General features: G+C 35.4%; 2 protein-coding genes across 2 annotated transcripts in view; one reads left to right on the top strand and one right to left on the bottom strand.

The window, feature by feature from the left end:
- Positions 1 to 14861, top strand: part of LOC119069508 (paired box pox-meso protein) — a 38868-nt gene that overhangs the window by 9208 nt on the left and 14799 nt on the right. The gene's annotated exons all lie outside the window — the stretch shown is intronic.
- Positions 13216 to 14147, bottom strand: LOC119069513. The gene is made up of 2 exons (XM_037173590.1): positions 13940 to 14147; positions 13216 to 13875 (listed from the first exon to the last, which is right to left on the bottom strand). The coding sequence occupies exons 1-2, from the start codon at positions 14084 to 14086 to the stop codon at positions 13360 to 13362; spliced, it is 663 nt and encodes a 220-aa protein (XP_037029485.1). The 5' UTR covers positions 14087 to 14147; the 3' UTR covers positions 13216 to 13359.

The raw sequence follows: 14861 nt of genomic DNA on the forward strand, positions 1-14861 counted from the left end.
TAATCATACGTTTGGCCTATGTAATAGTATTACACATGCTACATGCGCCGAAAACCATACTTTTCATGTTTCAAGCACTACTTTCGACGCCCTCAGCATGTAAAATCCATTACATAACTCGGGATAAAAATGAAAAGTCTCGTTTTCGTGTGTTTATTGACCTCGGTTTCGCCTCGAATCCACAAAATACACACGAAAAATCTAATTTTCATCTTTTTATCCCTAGTCATGTAAAATACTATTATGTGACTAGGGATAAAAAGATGAAAAGTAGAGTTTTCATTTGAATTTTGTTGATTCTAGGCGTAGTTGAGTTGAATAAACACACAAAAACGATTTTACATGCCGAGTGCCAGGGCGTAGTGCTTGAAACATGAAAAGTACGGTTTTCGACACATCTAGCATGTAAATACACATTTTCTTCCCCGAACTGTCATCGCACGATGTGGTTACACTTATAGCCTTTTTCTTGAAGAAAATAGGATTAACCACACCGCACAAACGAAAAACATTTTTTTCTCGTTATTTTCCCCACTCTGCTGATACGTCGGAAGTCTTTGTTGTGAAAAACGTTATATATTTGGAAAAACGTTGGAAAATGCATTTTGTGCAACTTTTTTCCCTCGTTGAACGCATTCTAAAAATAATCCCTGATTTTAACTCTGCTGCAATTGACCGGTTCCGGTGGTGCAGCGAGTATGTTGTTTATTAATTTCTGAAAAATTCTATTCCCCATTCTTCTATTTTAACATTTATTAAGCTTTCGAGCATGAATTGCAGGGTGGAGAGTAAATTGACTGTGTCTGAAAATTCCGGAAAACTTGCTGAGAAATCGTTATGTTGTTACAGATGGAAAGAACATGACTGGTATTATAAACGGGTCTATTACTTCCATCGATCAAAGTATTTTTACATGCTACATGCGTCGAAAACCGTACTTTTCATGTTTGAAGCACGTCTTTCGACGCCCTTAGCATGTAAAATCCATTACATAACTCGGGAAAAAAAAGTGAAAAGTCTCGTTTTCGTGTGTTTATTGACCTCGGCTTCGCCTCAGATCAACAAAATTCACACGAAAACTCTACTTTTCATCTTTTTATCCCTAGTCATGTAAAATACTATTAATCGGTTGATTTCGAATCTTGTACTTCAATTTTTTTAACATGCATTATATAAAGAACCATATAGGTTAGCTCTGACTATAGAGGAGTAAAAAAGATATACACCATCATTCTCCTCTCTTCTAACCAACGCTTTCGTACATATGTACAAATGCCTCGCTCCCCATGCCTAAACTATTTTTTAAAATTCTAACAAAATATACGGGTCCAATATTTAAGCCTTCCGCACCAGAAAAACATCTCATTAGCCTATCCCTGATTCCCCGGCGTCAGAGCTTAAAACGCTTAAAACGGAAGCCCTCAGCTTACTAAATATTTACTGATACGACGCTTGAGAGTATATATTATACGCAGTCATCTAGACTTAGAAAACAACAATTTCTCATAATATAAATAACTGATACAACGAAAAAAGAGGCTGAATCCGATATGCCCTAATCGTCTTGTAAAGTGTTTTCGTTTTCGCTATATCAAAGCTATACGCACAATTTGTTATTTTATATACTCATTCATACCCCGAACTGTTTCCATTTCGTTTTTAAAGAACCTGACCATTGAGCGTTGAATCAACAAAATATTGTAATCCAAGAATCGAGAACAAAACAAATCAAAATGTAAACAAAATGCAAAAAAAAAATGGTCCAAACCAAACATCAGACGTTTTCTGTTTTATATGACAAAATATTTGTTAATGCTACCGGTCGGCAGCTACTATGGATAATGATAATGTCAACAACCATTTTAAATATTAAAATTACACAAAGAATGAAAATAAGCGGCTAATGCATCATCGGTCACTTTATCAACTGCATTTTTATTATTATTGTGAAGTATTTCGAATGGAGTGGTATTTTCTTTGCTGAGTTGTATGTTTTGTGGTCAAATAGAACAGCTGAATTGTTTTAATAGCCACTAATAGCAACAGTGCACTTTGAAAGAAAAATAAAAAAGAAGAAAAAAAAATGTTCATTGCATTGAAGAGTGTTTAGGAGGTTTAAACGACGCGACGCGGATCGATCAATGGTGCTGATGCAGAATGGTTCTTAAAACTTGAGAACTATTAATACCGTCTCAATGTTAATACGGGTAATGATGGAGCTATTATAGATTTGTAAGCAAACTCACAAAGTGAATTGTATTCGAACACGTAATGAAGTTCACAAACATCACTAATTCACTTATTCAAGTGAATGAGTGATTCGTCTTACTACAGGTGGTTTTGAATTCTATACTAATCTTTTGAAGGCCGGATGAGATAAAGCTAATTTAATTGCTTACATTAGTCCAATACTATTATGAGCGACTAAGGCAAGCATATCAGGAATAAAATGATCGAATCTGTTACTTCATCAAAGTATTTCCTATAACAGCTTATAGGAAAGTCTTTTACTTCAATTATTTTAACATCAATTTTTCTATATAAGAACTCGCACGTCGCACCAGCCAGAGTTTATTCAATAATTTTTGTCACCGATGTCGAATCACATTGTTAATGGACCTGTTGAACAGGTTTACCGACAGCGTCAATCATTGAAGGTCCTGTGAAGTAGTGCTTAAATCCACAATCTATCGCTCAGAGTCTAGATCGAATTTCTTTTAGACACCCACCACTAACATTATTCTGATTCTGTTGGCTTAATTGTCTCTAGAACATTTACGTTGACGTTTCAAACAACACACAAAATCTCTAACAAGTAAACACAAGCTAAATGTACCTTATACCAAACCATATGCGCTATTTTTCTGCATCTACATTAACAACAAGACTTTAATTTCCCCCCAAACACATTTCTGATGTGTATTTATGTCACAGCAGCAAAGTACTAATCATTAATTTTCAACCGAATATCGTTAAGACAGAACATCATGTCGTTTAACATTCATTCCTACGGACATGGCAATTTATCACATTAACGAAAATTTTATTTAAACATATTGTGAGGTTGTGGGGTTAAAGGTATAATCCCATTAGAGGTCTTGCGATTTGTCGATTATAATTTTTTTGTAGTTGGATGGGGTGACTGCTTAGAATATTTGAAATTCTTCGAGAGAATACTCCGTTGAGAAACGGAATTTCTAGTGAGTAGAGTAGAGTGGTAATTGAACTTTTAATGTTGAATTGATCAAAAATAGACTTTCACTAAATTCCACAGAAGGTTAAATTGGGTTACATTCTTGAGGGCTACATTTTGAAAACATTTTTTTTTCGAATACGAAGGTATGAAACTTTGAATATATGATGGTCTAATTAACATCATTCAAGAAAACTGTACGCTCGTTTCGTTTTGTTTCATTTGGTAAATCGGAAATGGAAATAGTTGCAGGAAAGGACTCAATAAGATCCAACAGTTTCAATCCAAATAAATTATACGCAATCCACATATGAGTAACAACAATACGACTCGATACGTACTTATGTGTTTCTATAGCAGTGCCTATTTTTAGGAATGTAATTTAAGAATGTTATGAAATTTTAAAGAATTTTTTTCCTAAAAATAGGCCCTAATTCTACAGTAACGTCGGTATCATATGTGGATTGAAGTTGTTGAATCAGGGCCATCTTTTGTCTATTTTCTTAAAATTTCTGAAAATTCTTACAATTCTCAAAAACTATTAAAATTTAAGAAATTTTAGGAAATACTTTCGCAATATTAACAAAATTCTTAAAACTATGTCCCACCTCTTGGGTTTGTCAGGTCCCCAGACTGACTAGATTTGTCAATAATTCCGTGCCACTCTAAAATTATTTTCGGATGCTTTTGTTAACGTTAATAATTCCCCTCCATCTGTAAGAACGGGAAGGACACATATATTGAACACTTTACGTTTCATTTTGCTTTTGAAAATTAGCCTTACTTCAGTTTATGACCTAGATATACATAGCTGTCGACTCGATCAATGACAGTGTCACCAATTTTAATGTCTCTGTCATCGTCAATGTTTGTCATGATTTTAGCTTTCGATAAGTTCATCTCGAGGCCAACTTTGCTTGACTCTTCATTGGACTGCTGTAAAATAAGCTGGACCTGATCTAGATTACTTGCCATCGTGACGATAAGAAATCCGATGCGAATTACTCAAGTTAATGTGCTATCAAGGAATTTACAACCAACTGGTGCAAAAATTTCGTGGTAAGAAGGAAAGAAGGTTGTGTTTACAATTACTTCAATTACTACAATTACGAACCTAACCTCATGAATATCACTCTCTGTCAATTAAAACAAAAATTTTGAAAATCGGGTAAAAACTACTTAAGTTATCGCGGCAACAAGGAGAATAGTCTGTGTAGAATTTCTCAAAATGTGGAATAGTGTTTGTAGAATACAACGAAATAAGGTCTGAATTTGACACAAAGAGCTGAGAGCTGGTTTGCTAGAGTTTGCAATGTAAAACATTTTCAAAATATCATAGTTAACTTAGCGTTACGGACATTTAAGAGTATTTTCTGTCATAAGACCTTGACTTTCAGTCAAGTAAATAAATTGCCCACAATAGTGCTTGGACCAAATCGATTAGCATTTTGATTACAGGTCTACAAAAGATCTTCACGTACAATCAATTTATGCACACTCAAAACACTTGTGGAGTGTTGTTTTCTTCTACCTTAATTCTATGTCCGTAAGACCTTAATTTGAAGAGCCAAGAAACAGTCCGAATGGTTTACTTGTAGCTGATTTTTTAAAAGAAGAAGGTCACTGAAGAAGATATAGTTGATATAGTTGATAACTATCATTCTACAAAAAAGAAAGAAAGAAATACAGCTTCACAGCATTAAATTATAACGTTATTCATTGCGGACAGATAATGCCAACACACTGAATTGCATTTACAAAACATTATTTTATAAAGAAATTTCTGGGAATTTCCTTCAAACAGTAAACTTATTTTATCGTTTAATTAAAATTAAATTGAACTGTAAATAAGCATTTTGTGTTAGCAGAGGCATTGTGTATACGTATATATATTTATACAGGGACGGATGCATAAAACACTTATAATGAAAGCGAAGGTTTAAAATAACAATAACTGCAATATCAAGGTATGGTTTTTATGATGAAATTTTTGGGGGAGGCTGTTTTTTCGAAGCCGCTTGTGTGAACTTACATTTCGTTGCCAGAAATCCGTTAAAAAGTCTTCTCTAGCAAACGCACGCCTATGCGTATTTGCATATCTCATTGAACAGATCCATTTTATGCACTGTCCTCAGGGATCATTCATAAATTACACTTTTTCAGTGCTCTCATCAAAATTAAATCTTAAATCTCGAGAAATATACGCTCTGCGAAGCTAAGATTCTGAGAGTGCATATCTCTCGCTAAAAGTTGGGGATCATTCATAAATGTCGTCCGCTTTTTTCAGTGCTGCCAACTGATTTATGATATGAGTTCTCGACAGTTAATGTGTGTTTTACCCCCATTAGGGGTCTATTTGGATGTGTAGAACACACATTTGACTCACTAATATTCATATTTATTGACTTATTAATGATTCGAACCTGCAGGCAGCACTGAAAAAAGCGACCGTCAATTATGAATGATACCTTAAAACTATTTTCCAAGGGGGTAAAATGGGTGAAAAGAACATAATCTTAACTTCAAAGAGCGTATATTTCTCGAGTTATTTAAGATTTATGTTTGGTGATAGCACTGAACACGTGTTGCGTGACATTTATGAATGATCCTTTATAGTATTAAAGATTGTAAGGTGTTTAATTCAGATAGACTCTCTAACCGAATGTTGAGGACTTCGAAAATCTACTACGATCTCGTGTCATCTGTTATCGATAACGACTTCAGAAATAAACAACAATTTCTGACGAAGCACGGTCCTATTATAACAAAAAGCATATTCAAAACAAATGAAGTAAAAGATTTGAAATCAATAGCCTAAAAATTAATTCGACAGTAGAACTGCTGGCATACCCTATATTTAAGGTTGAAGTATATAACATGAAATACTTCAGCAAGTTATGGTGAGGCGAGTTGTTTTGATTTATCCACTTACATGCTCAATGAACATTGTTCATATTTATAATCATTCTCGCTCAGCTGACACACTGGTGTTTATGGTGATGTGTTAACAAACTTGCACTAAAGCACCCGGTTTTTTTTTAGATATTTACAGTTAAGTACATTCCTCACCAGATAATAGTTAATATGTAAACCAAAGCAATTAACCCTTCATAAATCGGCAGACATGAAGATGTCACATGAAGATTCAATCTGCTTGCAACAAATCTTGTACTTCGTTAGTTTAAACCATACGGTTTGTAATATGAAAGATCTCTAACAAGAGATCATTATTTATTGTGGACGTCGTTATTGTCATTAACAAATGATTAACCGTTTGTAGAAGGCCTTAAGGAGAAGGTGTTAAGTATGAATTAATAACATTTTATGTAGCAGGTGGATTGAGTTTCGGTTTTAAATTGAGTAAAATTTGACAGACTGGTATGTTTCATGAACGGAAATCAAAATAGCTATTTCCAATTTATCGAAATGATGCTGTTTTACTCGGGACTATTTTTATCAAACTTTTTTTTCAATGTTTCCTTGAAAATTTGGCGAAATTTTTTTCCACATTTTTCAAAAAAAAAAAAATTGTAAAAAGCCGAGGAAATACAGTAAAATAAAAGGTAGATGCTAGTCGCCCGTACGGGCGAATAGCGTCAGTAGTATAAGTAGACTATTCGTCCGTACGTGCGAATAGTTTTAGTATTATAGGCATACTAATCGACCGTACGGACGAATAGTCTCAGTATTATAAGAATGCAATCAACCGTACGGGCAAATAGTGTCAGTATTATAAGGATGCTAATCGCACGTACAGCCACCTGCCACAGTGATGATGTTTGGCCGGCCGGCGTCCGTACGTGCGAATAGTTTTAGTATTATAGGCATACTAATCGACCGTACGGACGAATAGTCTCAGTATTATAAGAATGCAATCAACCGTACGGGCAAATAGTGTCAGTATTATAAGGATGCTAATCGCACGTACAGCCACCTGCCACAGTGATGATGTTTGGCCGGCCGGCCGGCCAAACATCATCACTGTGGCAGGTGGCTGTACGTGCGATTAGCATCCTTATAATACTGACACTATTTCTTTGAAAAAAATTATACCTAAATAAAGTTGAATTAAGCGAAATGATATATGTATCACCACCGTTTACAAACATGATCGTCACCACAGCCAAAAAGTACGTGCCCAAAAGATATAGGAAGGAATTCAAATGAATGAGTTTGATTTTACTATATTTTTCGATCAAAGAGAAGTAACAGGCACACATAGCTTAAGAGAAATTTCAATAGGGAGGAAAACATTCCGTGCTGGTGCTGGTGCGAAGAGAGCAACCGTCTGTACTGATGCACAATGAGGTTAAGGAAAATTAAAGTCCCGGAGCAGCTAAGGAGCTTCTAAAATAATTGGATGAAACGAGGAAGAAAAAGTTGACTCAAACAGTTGAAAGCATGGACATGCAGATCGAGCGGAATAGCATGAGCTTTAATTCGAAAAAAAAAACGAAAATGAAACCGAATAGAATCGCACAAAAATTGGTACAAACGTTAAAAGCTCCGCACGACAGAGATTTCCTGAACCAAAAAAATCGTGATTTCCGAAAAAAGACACCAACGAGTAGCGAAATCTCCACGACGAGGCTCTAAATATCATGAAAAACGGACGAGCTAGAGGATCCGATTCGATCCACCCAGAATTTCTGAAGAATTCTGGACCCAGATGCAGAACATAGCTTGCAGGCTTCTTCACGACCATAATCAAGACGAACATCCCACCACGAGCGTTCAAAATAACAAAAGTAATGGCATTTCTAAAACCGAACAAGAACGAAGAAAAACCAGAAACGCTAAAATTAATGGAACGTGTCCTGTACAGCCGAATGGTAATTGAAAAAATCCTGCTAGATGACCAAGGTGGTTTCCGTACCGGACATAGATGCGATGACCAGGTCCTTTCACTCACCAATTACATCGAAACTGCACACGCAAATTTCGCAAGTTTTTGTACGCCGATGACAAAGCATATGCGTTCCACCACAAAAAAAATTCCAAGAATTGAACAAAACATTGAACGAAGACATGGCAAATTACGTTTAATACTGCCGGAAGTGGAGATTAATTCCAAACGCATCGAAAACCGTCGCATCGGCCTTTCACCTGAACGACCGCGCAGACTCCTTAGAGCTAAGAATCTGGTTCAACGTCTCGTGTCTAAAACATGAATTCAATCCAGCCTATTTGGGAGTCACGCTCGACCGTTCGCTAACTTTGAAACAAGAAGAAAATCAGCACAAGAAAAAACTTGCTGAACAAATTAACCGGCACCACTTGGGGTGTATCCGCATCGTGTCAACAAACAATGAATACGATGAATACTGCTGCTCCTCGTGGATAAACAGCGCACACACACAAAAAGTAGACACACAACTCAACGAAGCCATTGAATCGTAACTGGTACGGTCGGATCCAAACCTCTGCCATGACTCTACGCTCTATGTGATAAAGCACCACCAGAAGTAAGAAGGCAACACGCTTTTCTAGAGAATACCAAAAAGTCCTGTCGATTCCCAACATACCTCTCGGCTGTAATTCCGGAAACCGTCTATCGCCACAGCAACGCAAGTACACGAACACATCTTCGACACCAAAGATTTATGGAAAGTGACATGGGAAGACTCTGGTATGCAAATAGTATTTTTCGTCTTCGCCTCGTTAGGACAAGCTTAAGACGTGTCCTGAAAAAATTCTGCTTTCGTCACAAGTCACGAACTACGTTTTCTGTGCCGTAAGGATCATAATGAGACGAAAAACAAAACAAAAACATTACAACAATTTCATCTTTTCTTAGCAATCACTTTTCGATCGTAGGTGCAGTGACGAAATACGTCGAATTATGATTCTAAGGCCCAGAAACTCACACTGGTGCAATTTAAACAGAATTCGTACGGGCGAATAGTCGTAGTATTATAAGAGTACTATTCGTCCGTACGGGCGAATAGTGTCAGTATTATAGGAATATTACTCGCCCGTACGGGCGAATAGTCTTAGTATTATAAGAATACTATTCGCCCGTACGGACGAATAGTGTTAGTATTATAAGAATTGCTATTCGCCCGTACGGGCGAATAGTCACTACGAAAATAAAACGTAAAAAATTTATCAAAATATTGGAAAATGTTTTTACAAAAATTGTTCTCTTGTTTTACACACCATAGATTTAACGTATCGATCGGCATTTCTGGTATTTCAATGTCGAAATCGTAAAAAAAATAGAATTGCCATTATCGACAAGGACTTAACTGCCACATCGCGATAAAAAGATTCGGTTCAATATCTAAATAATGTATACGAAATGTCACCATTTCGATATGAACGGACAAAAAATGATTCGACATTGACGCTTGGAGCTGTATTTTATTTTCACGATTTTGTAAGATTCGGTCGAAGCCCATCAATTCGCCTTAACCTGTTACAGACGGCAAGCATATGACGACTATTATTATCGGGTCTATTACTTCCATCGATCAAAGTATTTTTATTCGGTTGATTTCAAATCTTGTAGTTCAATTTTTTTAACGTGCATTTCTCTATATAAAAGATTATATTACTCAGAGCTTGTCGTTATATTCGTCGTTGTTATCGATAACAGATGAATAGCCGTATGTAACAGGAAATTAATTAATTCTTCGTGTATACCGTTTTTCGTTAACAACCCCAACCAACTCTACTACAAAAATGGTTCGACAAAAATACTTTTAAATGAAATTCACGTCGAAAACCCGCAAAAAAAGCAGAAAAGAAAATATGAGAAGAAAATTTGTAAAATTCATTAAGTCGTAGTCGACAGAAATAATAACAAGAAAAAAAAAACATTTTATGCATTTTAGAACGTCTTCACATTCACCGAAATGATTAAATGAAAAGTTGGAATGCAATATGTTGATACGTAGCTAGCAATGCATATATGCTTAGGTGTCGATTTTTTTTTCGTGTCTTGTGTGCTGCTGTGATTTATATTATGAGAATGTTACATTAAATAATAGAGTATACTACACGAAGAAATGTAATGTAGAAGATGTAGATACACAGAAATAATTTAATTCATCAATGGTGGTTTTAACGGAAGAAATCGCAAAGGAAAACGTTCCAAAAGTGATATTTTACACGTGAAAATTTCAGCCTGAAGAGCATAAGTAAAAACTGTAGTTAAGACTGAATTTCCATTTTTTTAAATTTGTATATGTACTTTAAAGGCTTCCGACACAAGGAAGTACCCCCCAAACTATGAATTTTAAATTTTCTCAAATAAACATTAAAACAATCTGGCAAGCTTGAGTACAATGTGTGATTATTCATTTACGAGTCTGCCATTTCTAAAATCGAGACCTTTTAGAAACAGCTGAACAATCGAACCCTAGCCAATGTTTTGAACAAATGAAGTAACAGATTTAATAGTAATATACCCCGATGGGCTTTGGTAGATGTTAACTGATTTTACGTGCTTCTGGTCGGTAAATGCAATTATTTTAGTACATTTTTCGCATTTACCGACCGGAAGCACGTAAAGCACTGTACGTGAGAGGTTAAAAAATTTTATTTTGACGAGTGGGAATCCAGCCCTCCCCTTCGGGTCAAAATAAAAATTTCTAACATCGGACGTAATGTACTATTAATGTAGTTTTAGTTTAAAGTTTTTTTTCGCACTCTAAAATTACTCTTCTTCATTACGTTATTAAAAACAGGGAAGAAACAGTTCAATTCCGTCCCGGAATTGCAAAAAATTATTATTATGTACAGCAGTGCGTTCAAAGTAGTGTATAAGTGGAAAAACAAGTGACGAAAAGTAGGACTTTTGCGAAAAAAGACTTTAAACTAAAACTACATTAATAGTACATTACTTCCGAGGTTACAAATTTTTGCGAAAATAACTATTATGCCAACGAGTGAAAAATGCACGACGTTACACACAGTGAAGTCTCTATCACCGAATTGCTTTCAACGACTCAGTAAAGACAATCAAAGTTTTTCTTTTCGTCACTAAGTTGAGAAATCCTAAGTGTTCCATAAGACATGGGCCAGGTACACACCCGGGCCTGACACTATTCACGCTATTCTTCATTTTTTAAATGCTGCTATTCATAGAATTTCCAGCCCGTGTGTACACACCTTACTTTTGCGACTGACAACTACCATAAACAACCACGAAATAATTAAAAATTCATTTCAATACAAGTGACCTAGATTTTGACATGAACGATAACTGCCAATTACAGCTGAAATCGGATCCAGTGGATTTTTGTATGTGTTGCCTAGATACCTATTGGTCCCTTGAAGTCAAAGCCAATTTCATAAAAATTCCTTGGTGCTTGTGTGGCCAGCGAGAGGTGATCCGAAAATCCGAAAACATGCAGAAAATGCAAATTAATTTATTTTAAACAATAAATCACAAAATCTCATTATGTCTTTCCATCAATTTACATCTTCAATAGATGATAAGTTAAGTAAAGTTCTTTTTTTTTGTTTGTTCACTGGAAGCAACTTGTATTTTGATAAACTTACATGTGTAGTCAAATCTCAAGTAAAATACTTTAAGAAAAAATAGATCACGTAACCCCTCTAATAATGTTTCATGGACCGTTTATTGTAAATTATTGCGATTACGCGAGCCGCCACAGACATCAAAAGAATGCATGCAGTTTTAAAGTGAAATTTATACGTTTCAATCTGGTATGGTGCGTGTTGTTGTAAAGTTAGTGTATATAATAAGTAAAGAAGAAGAAGAAAAAAAAATACGCGCGTCTTGACTCTAACATATTGCGTTATTTGTTAGACAGAATGGGCTCTTTTGTAAAAATAGAAAATCATTAAAATTTCTGATATTTAAATGTAGAGTTTCGCTGATAATTAAATCTATATGATGCGAATTATGTTGTCGAGATTTATGTTTGGAAGGTGCTTTCCGGTTACGATAAGTTAACTTTACAATAAATCAATTTAGCTTCTCCTTTAATTGTTATAACAAGAGAATAAATTCGACCATCGGCAGACTTTGAGCTTTTTGTGGATGCCATCAGAAGAGTGAAATATTTCAGTTGAAGTTGAATACAAAGAAAAAGCTCAAAGCTTTCGAAGAAGTATATAATCGATAGCGATGCTGGTATCCCTTGTTCCGGAACGCCAGATAGCGGTTTGGGTTTAAATAAAATAGCTAAACGTTTAATAGTTTCAACACGATATGTTTATTTAGTAACTGTGGAATGGATCTGCAGTTTGGCCGCATTTTTTTTGGACTAAAATGATTTCAAATTACAGCAATCAAAGTATAAAACAAGTGTGGTCTATTGTCGACCTGGAGGCCGTAAAGTTTCCTGAAATGCACTCATTTTTACATTGTTTTCATTAACATAAATCGACCATACTTGTTTTATACTTTCATTGAATTAAGGGGCATCGATGCTTTGCAAAAAAGCATACATTTGGGCGTTTTTTAAATACTGGATTTTAGTTTACTTTTGATGATATTTTTCCTCCAGAATTCATTTTCAAAAATGAACGACAGCAATAACGACCACGATGAAAGTCGTTAAACTTCTCACGTTTCTCAGAGCCAGTCAAACGACTACAACCAAAATTAACTTTTATTTAAAGCTAACACATTCGTGGTCGTTATTGCGATCATACGTTTTTTGATAAGGATTCTTGATGAAAAGATATCATCAAAAATGAAAACGAGTCACGCAAATGTATGCTACAATTTTAGCTAAGTACCAATACCTCTTGAGAGCGATCACACCTTCGCAACTTTGTAGCCTTAATCTGGGGGGAAAAATATTCGTTTTTTGATGATTTCTCAAAACTAAAATCTTTTTTAAAGCTCGCAAAAATGTGTCTGTTTATGTAATCCAAGTGGGAAAAGTTATCACCTACAAACCTTTAAAAATTAACACATTTTGATGTGCTTTAATGGTTTTACTTTTACAAAAAAATATTTCGGTTCATCAAAAAACGAATATTTTTCCGCCTAAATATAGACTACCAATTTGCAAAGTGTTCATTGCTCTTAACAGTGCTTATACGTTCTAAGTACATTTCCAATTTACTCGTGAATTGGATATGTCATTGTCATTGTTATAGCGTACACAAAACGTTGTTTAATTTCCACTGATTCAACTGCGTCTATTAAACCTATTCAATTTTCACACACTTCTTGCATTACTTCAATCATCATATTTCAAGTACTGAAAATTGTCCGGACTGATTCCCAGATTCATCAGTATCTTTTTGTTCGTCTCAAACTGTTCATCTGTTAATTTTTTCTCTCCACTGACAATGTGAAACATTTGACGACCACCAATGCATGTGTAAATGTTATAAGCTGGGGTGCCGTCATTCCAAATAATCGTGAATTTAATTTGGCCTGCAAAACCTGTCTCAGCAGTACCACTGCTTCCATGGATAGCCGTTGCGTTAAAATCAAATACTGGATTCGGTAGCGAAGACGCCATAAACGCAGGCTCTAATCGGTAGGCATAGTGTATGTCATCACGACCGAAAAAGCTGACAGCAACTGGTGCAAGATTCTCAAAGAGATCCTTCAACGAGATGTACACTTTTGTCTGTAATGAGGTGACCTCCTCTTCGGTTTGTGGCGCCCGGTTCGTGGCCATTTGGTATTCAAAACGGAAAAAGTTTTCGGATGCGATGGGAATGTAGTAACTTCTCAATGGATTTAGCTGGTGGATATTTGAATGAGAATGTGGTAGAATGTATTGATCGGAAAGGTGTTGGAATATTTACCAAAAAATTAGCACTGAACAATGGTACCGGTGAAGGATATTTACACGGTCCATCGTCTCGGGTGGGATCGGTGTAGGGTAGTTGTGTCCTGACAGGCGAAATGATGACTCCAATGAGTAAAATAGCAATATGGTAAATGAATTGCATTCTATGAGGAAGACAGTTGCTTGTGACTGAACTGCGGCTGAAATGTTTTTAAACTTGAAATGCATTTGCATTTGTATTTATTCAATCAGCAGAAATTACTTTAATTACCATTGTAGAACATGCACTTCTTATCGAACATTAAAAATATCATTTCCAACTTGGTGTGTTAATTAGCAAAGCAAACTACTAATTAATAGAGGGGAAAAAACAACAATATCAAAACAAAATGGAACTCCAATTAAATAATAATAAAATTTAAATTAATCAAACATTAGAATTAGAGCCTATACTTTGCAATTGCAATAAAATTTACAGGTTGCATTTGCCGATTAGTGCGAGCGATAAAACTTGTTTCGACAACTTGCACAATCATGCAATTAAGGTAAATAATGGAGAGTTGTCTTATTGAAAGGTGAATGTTACGTTGTCGTTGACACCTAATTGACATGTGATAAGATAATGATTTTTTCACTGGAAAAGTTTTTTTTTATTTTTTTATGAACGTGTGTTCTATGACAGTTTTTCTGTTGAGTCAGTTTTCCGGAATCAAGTTAACAAGAATTATTTTTTTTTTTTTTTTAATTCTAAGAGTCGGTACGCCAAAATAGTTCATTGTGTTACTCGTGATGAAAATTTAATTTTTCGGTACTAGTTGTAAGCTTGTCCTAACGAGGCGGAGCCGAGTAGCACAAGCTTACGTCGTGTACCGAAAAACTCAACTTTTATCTAGAGTCACGAACGACGTTTTTTCCGCTTGAAAACTGAAATCGAAGAC

The sequence above is a fragment of the Bradysia coprophila genome (assembly GCF_014529535.1).
Source record: "Bradysia coprophila strain Holo2 chromosome X unlocalized genomic scaffold, BU_Bcop_v1 contig_35, whole genome shotgun sequence".
NCBI classification, from domain to species: domain Eukaryota; kingdom Metazoa; phylum Arthropoda; class Insecta; order Diptera; family Sciaridae; genus Bradysia; species Bradysia coprophila.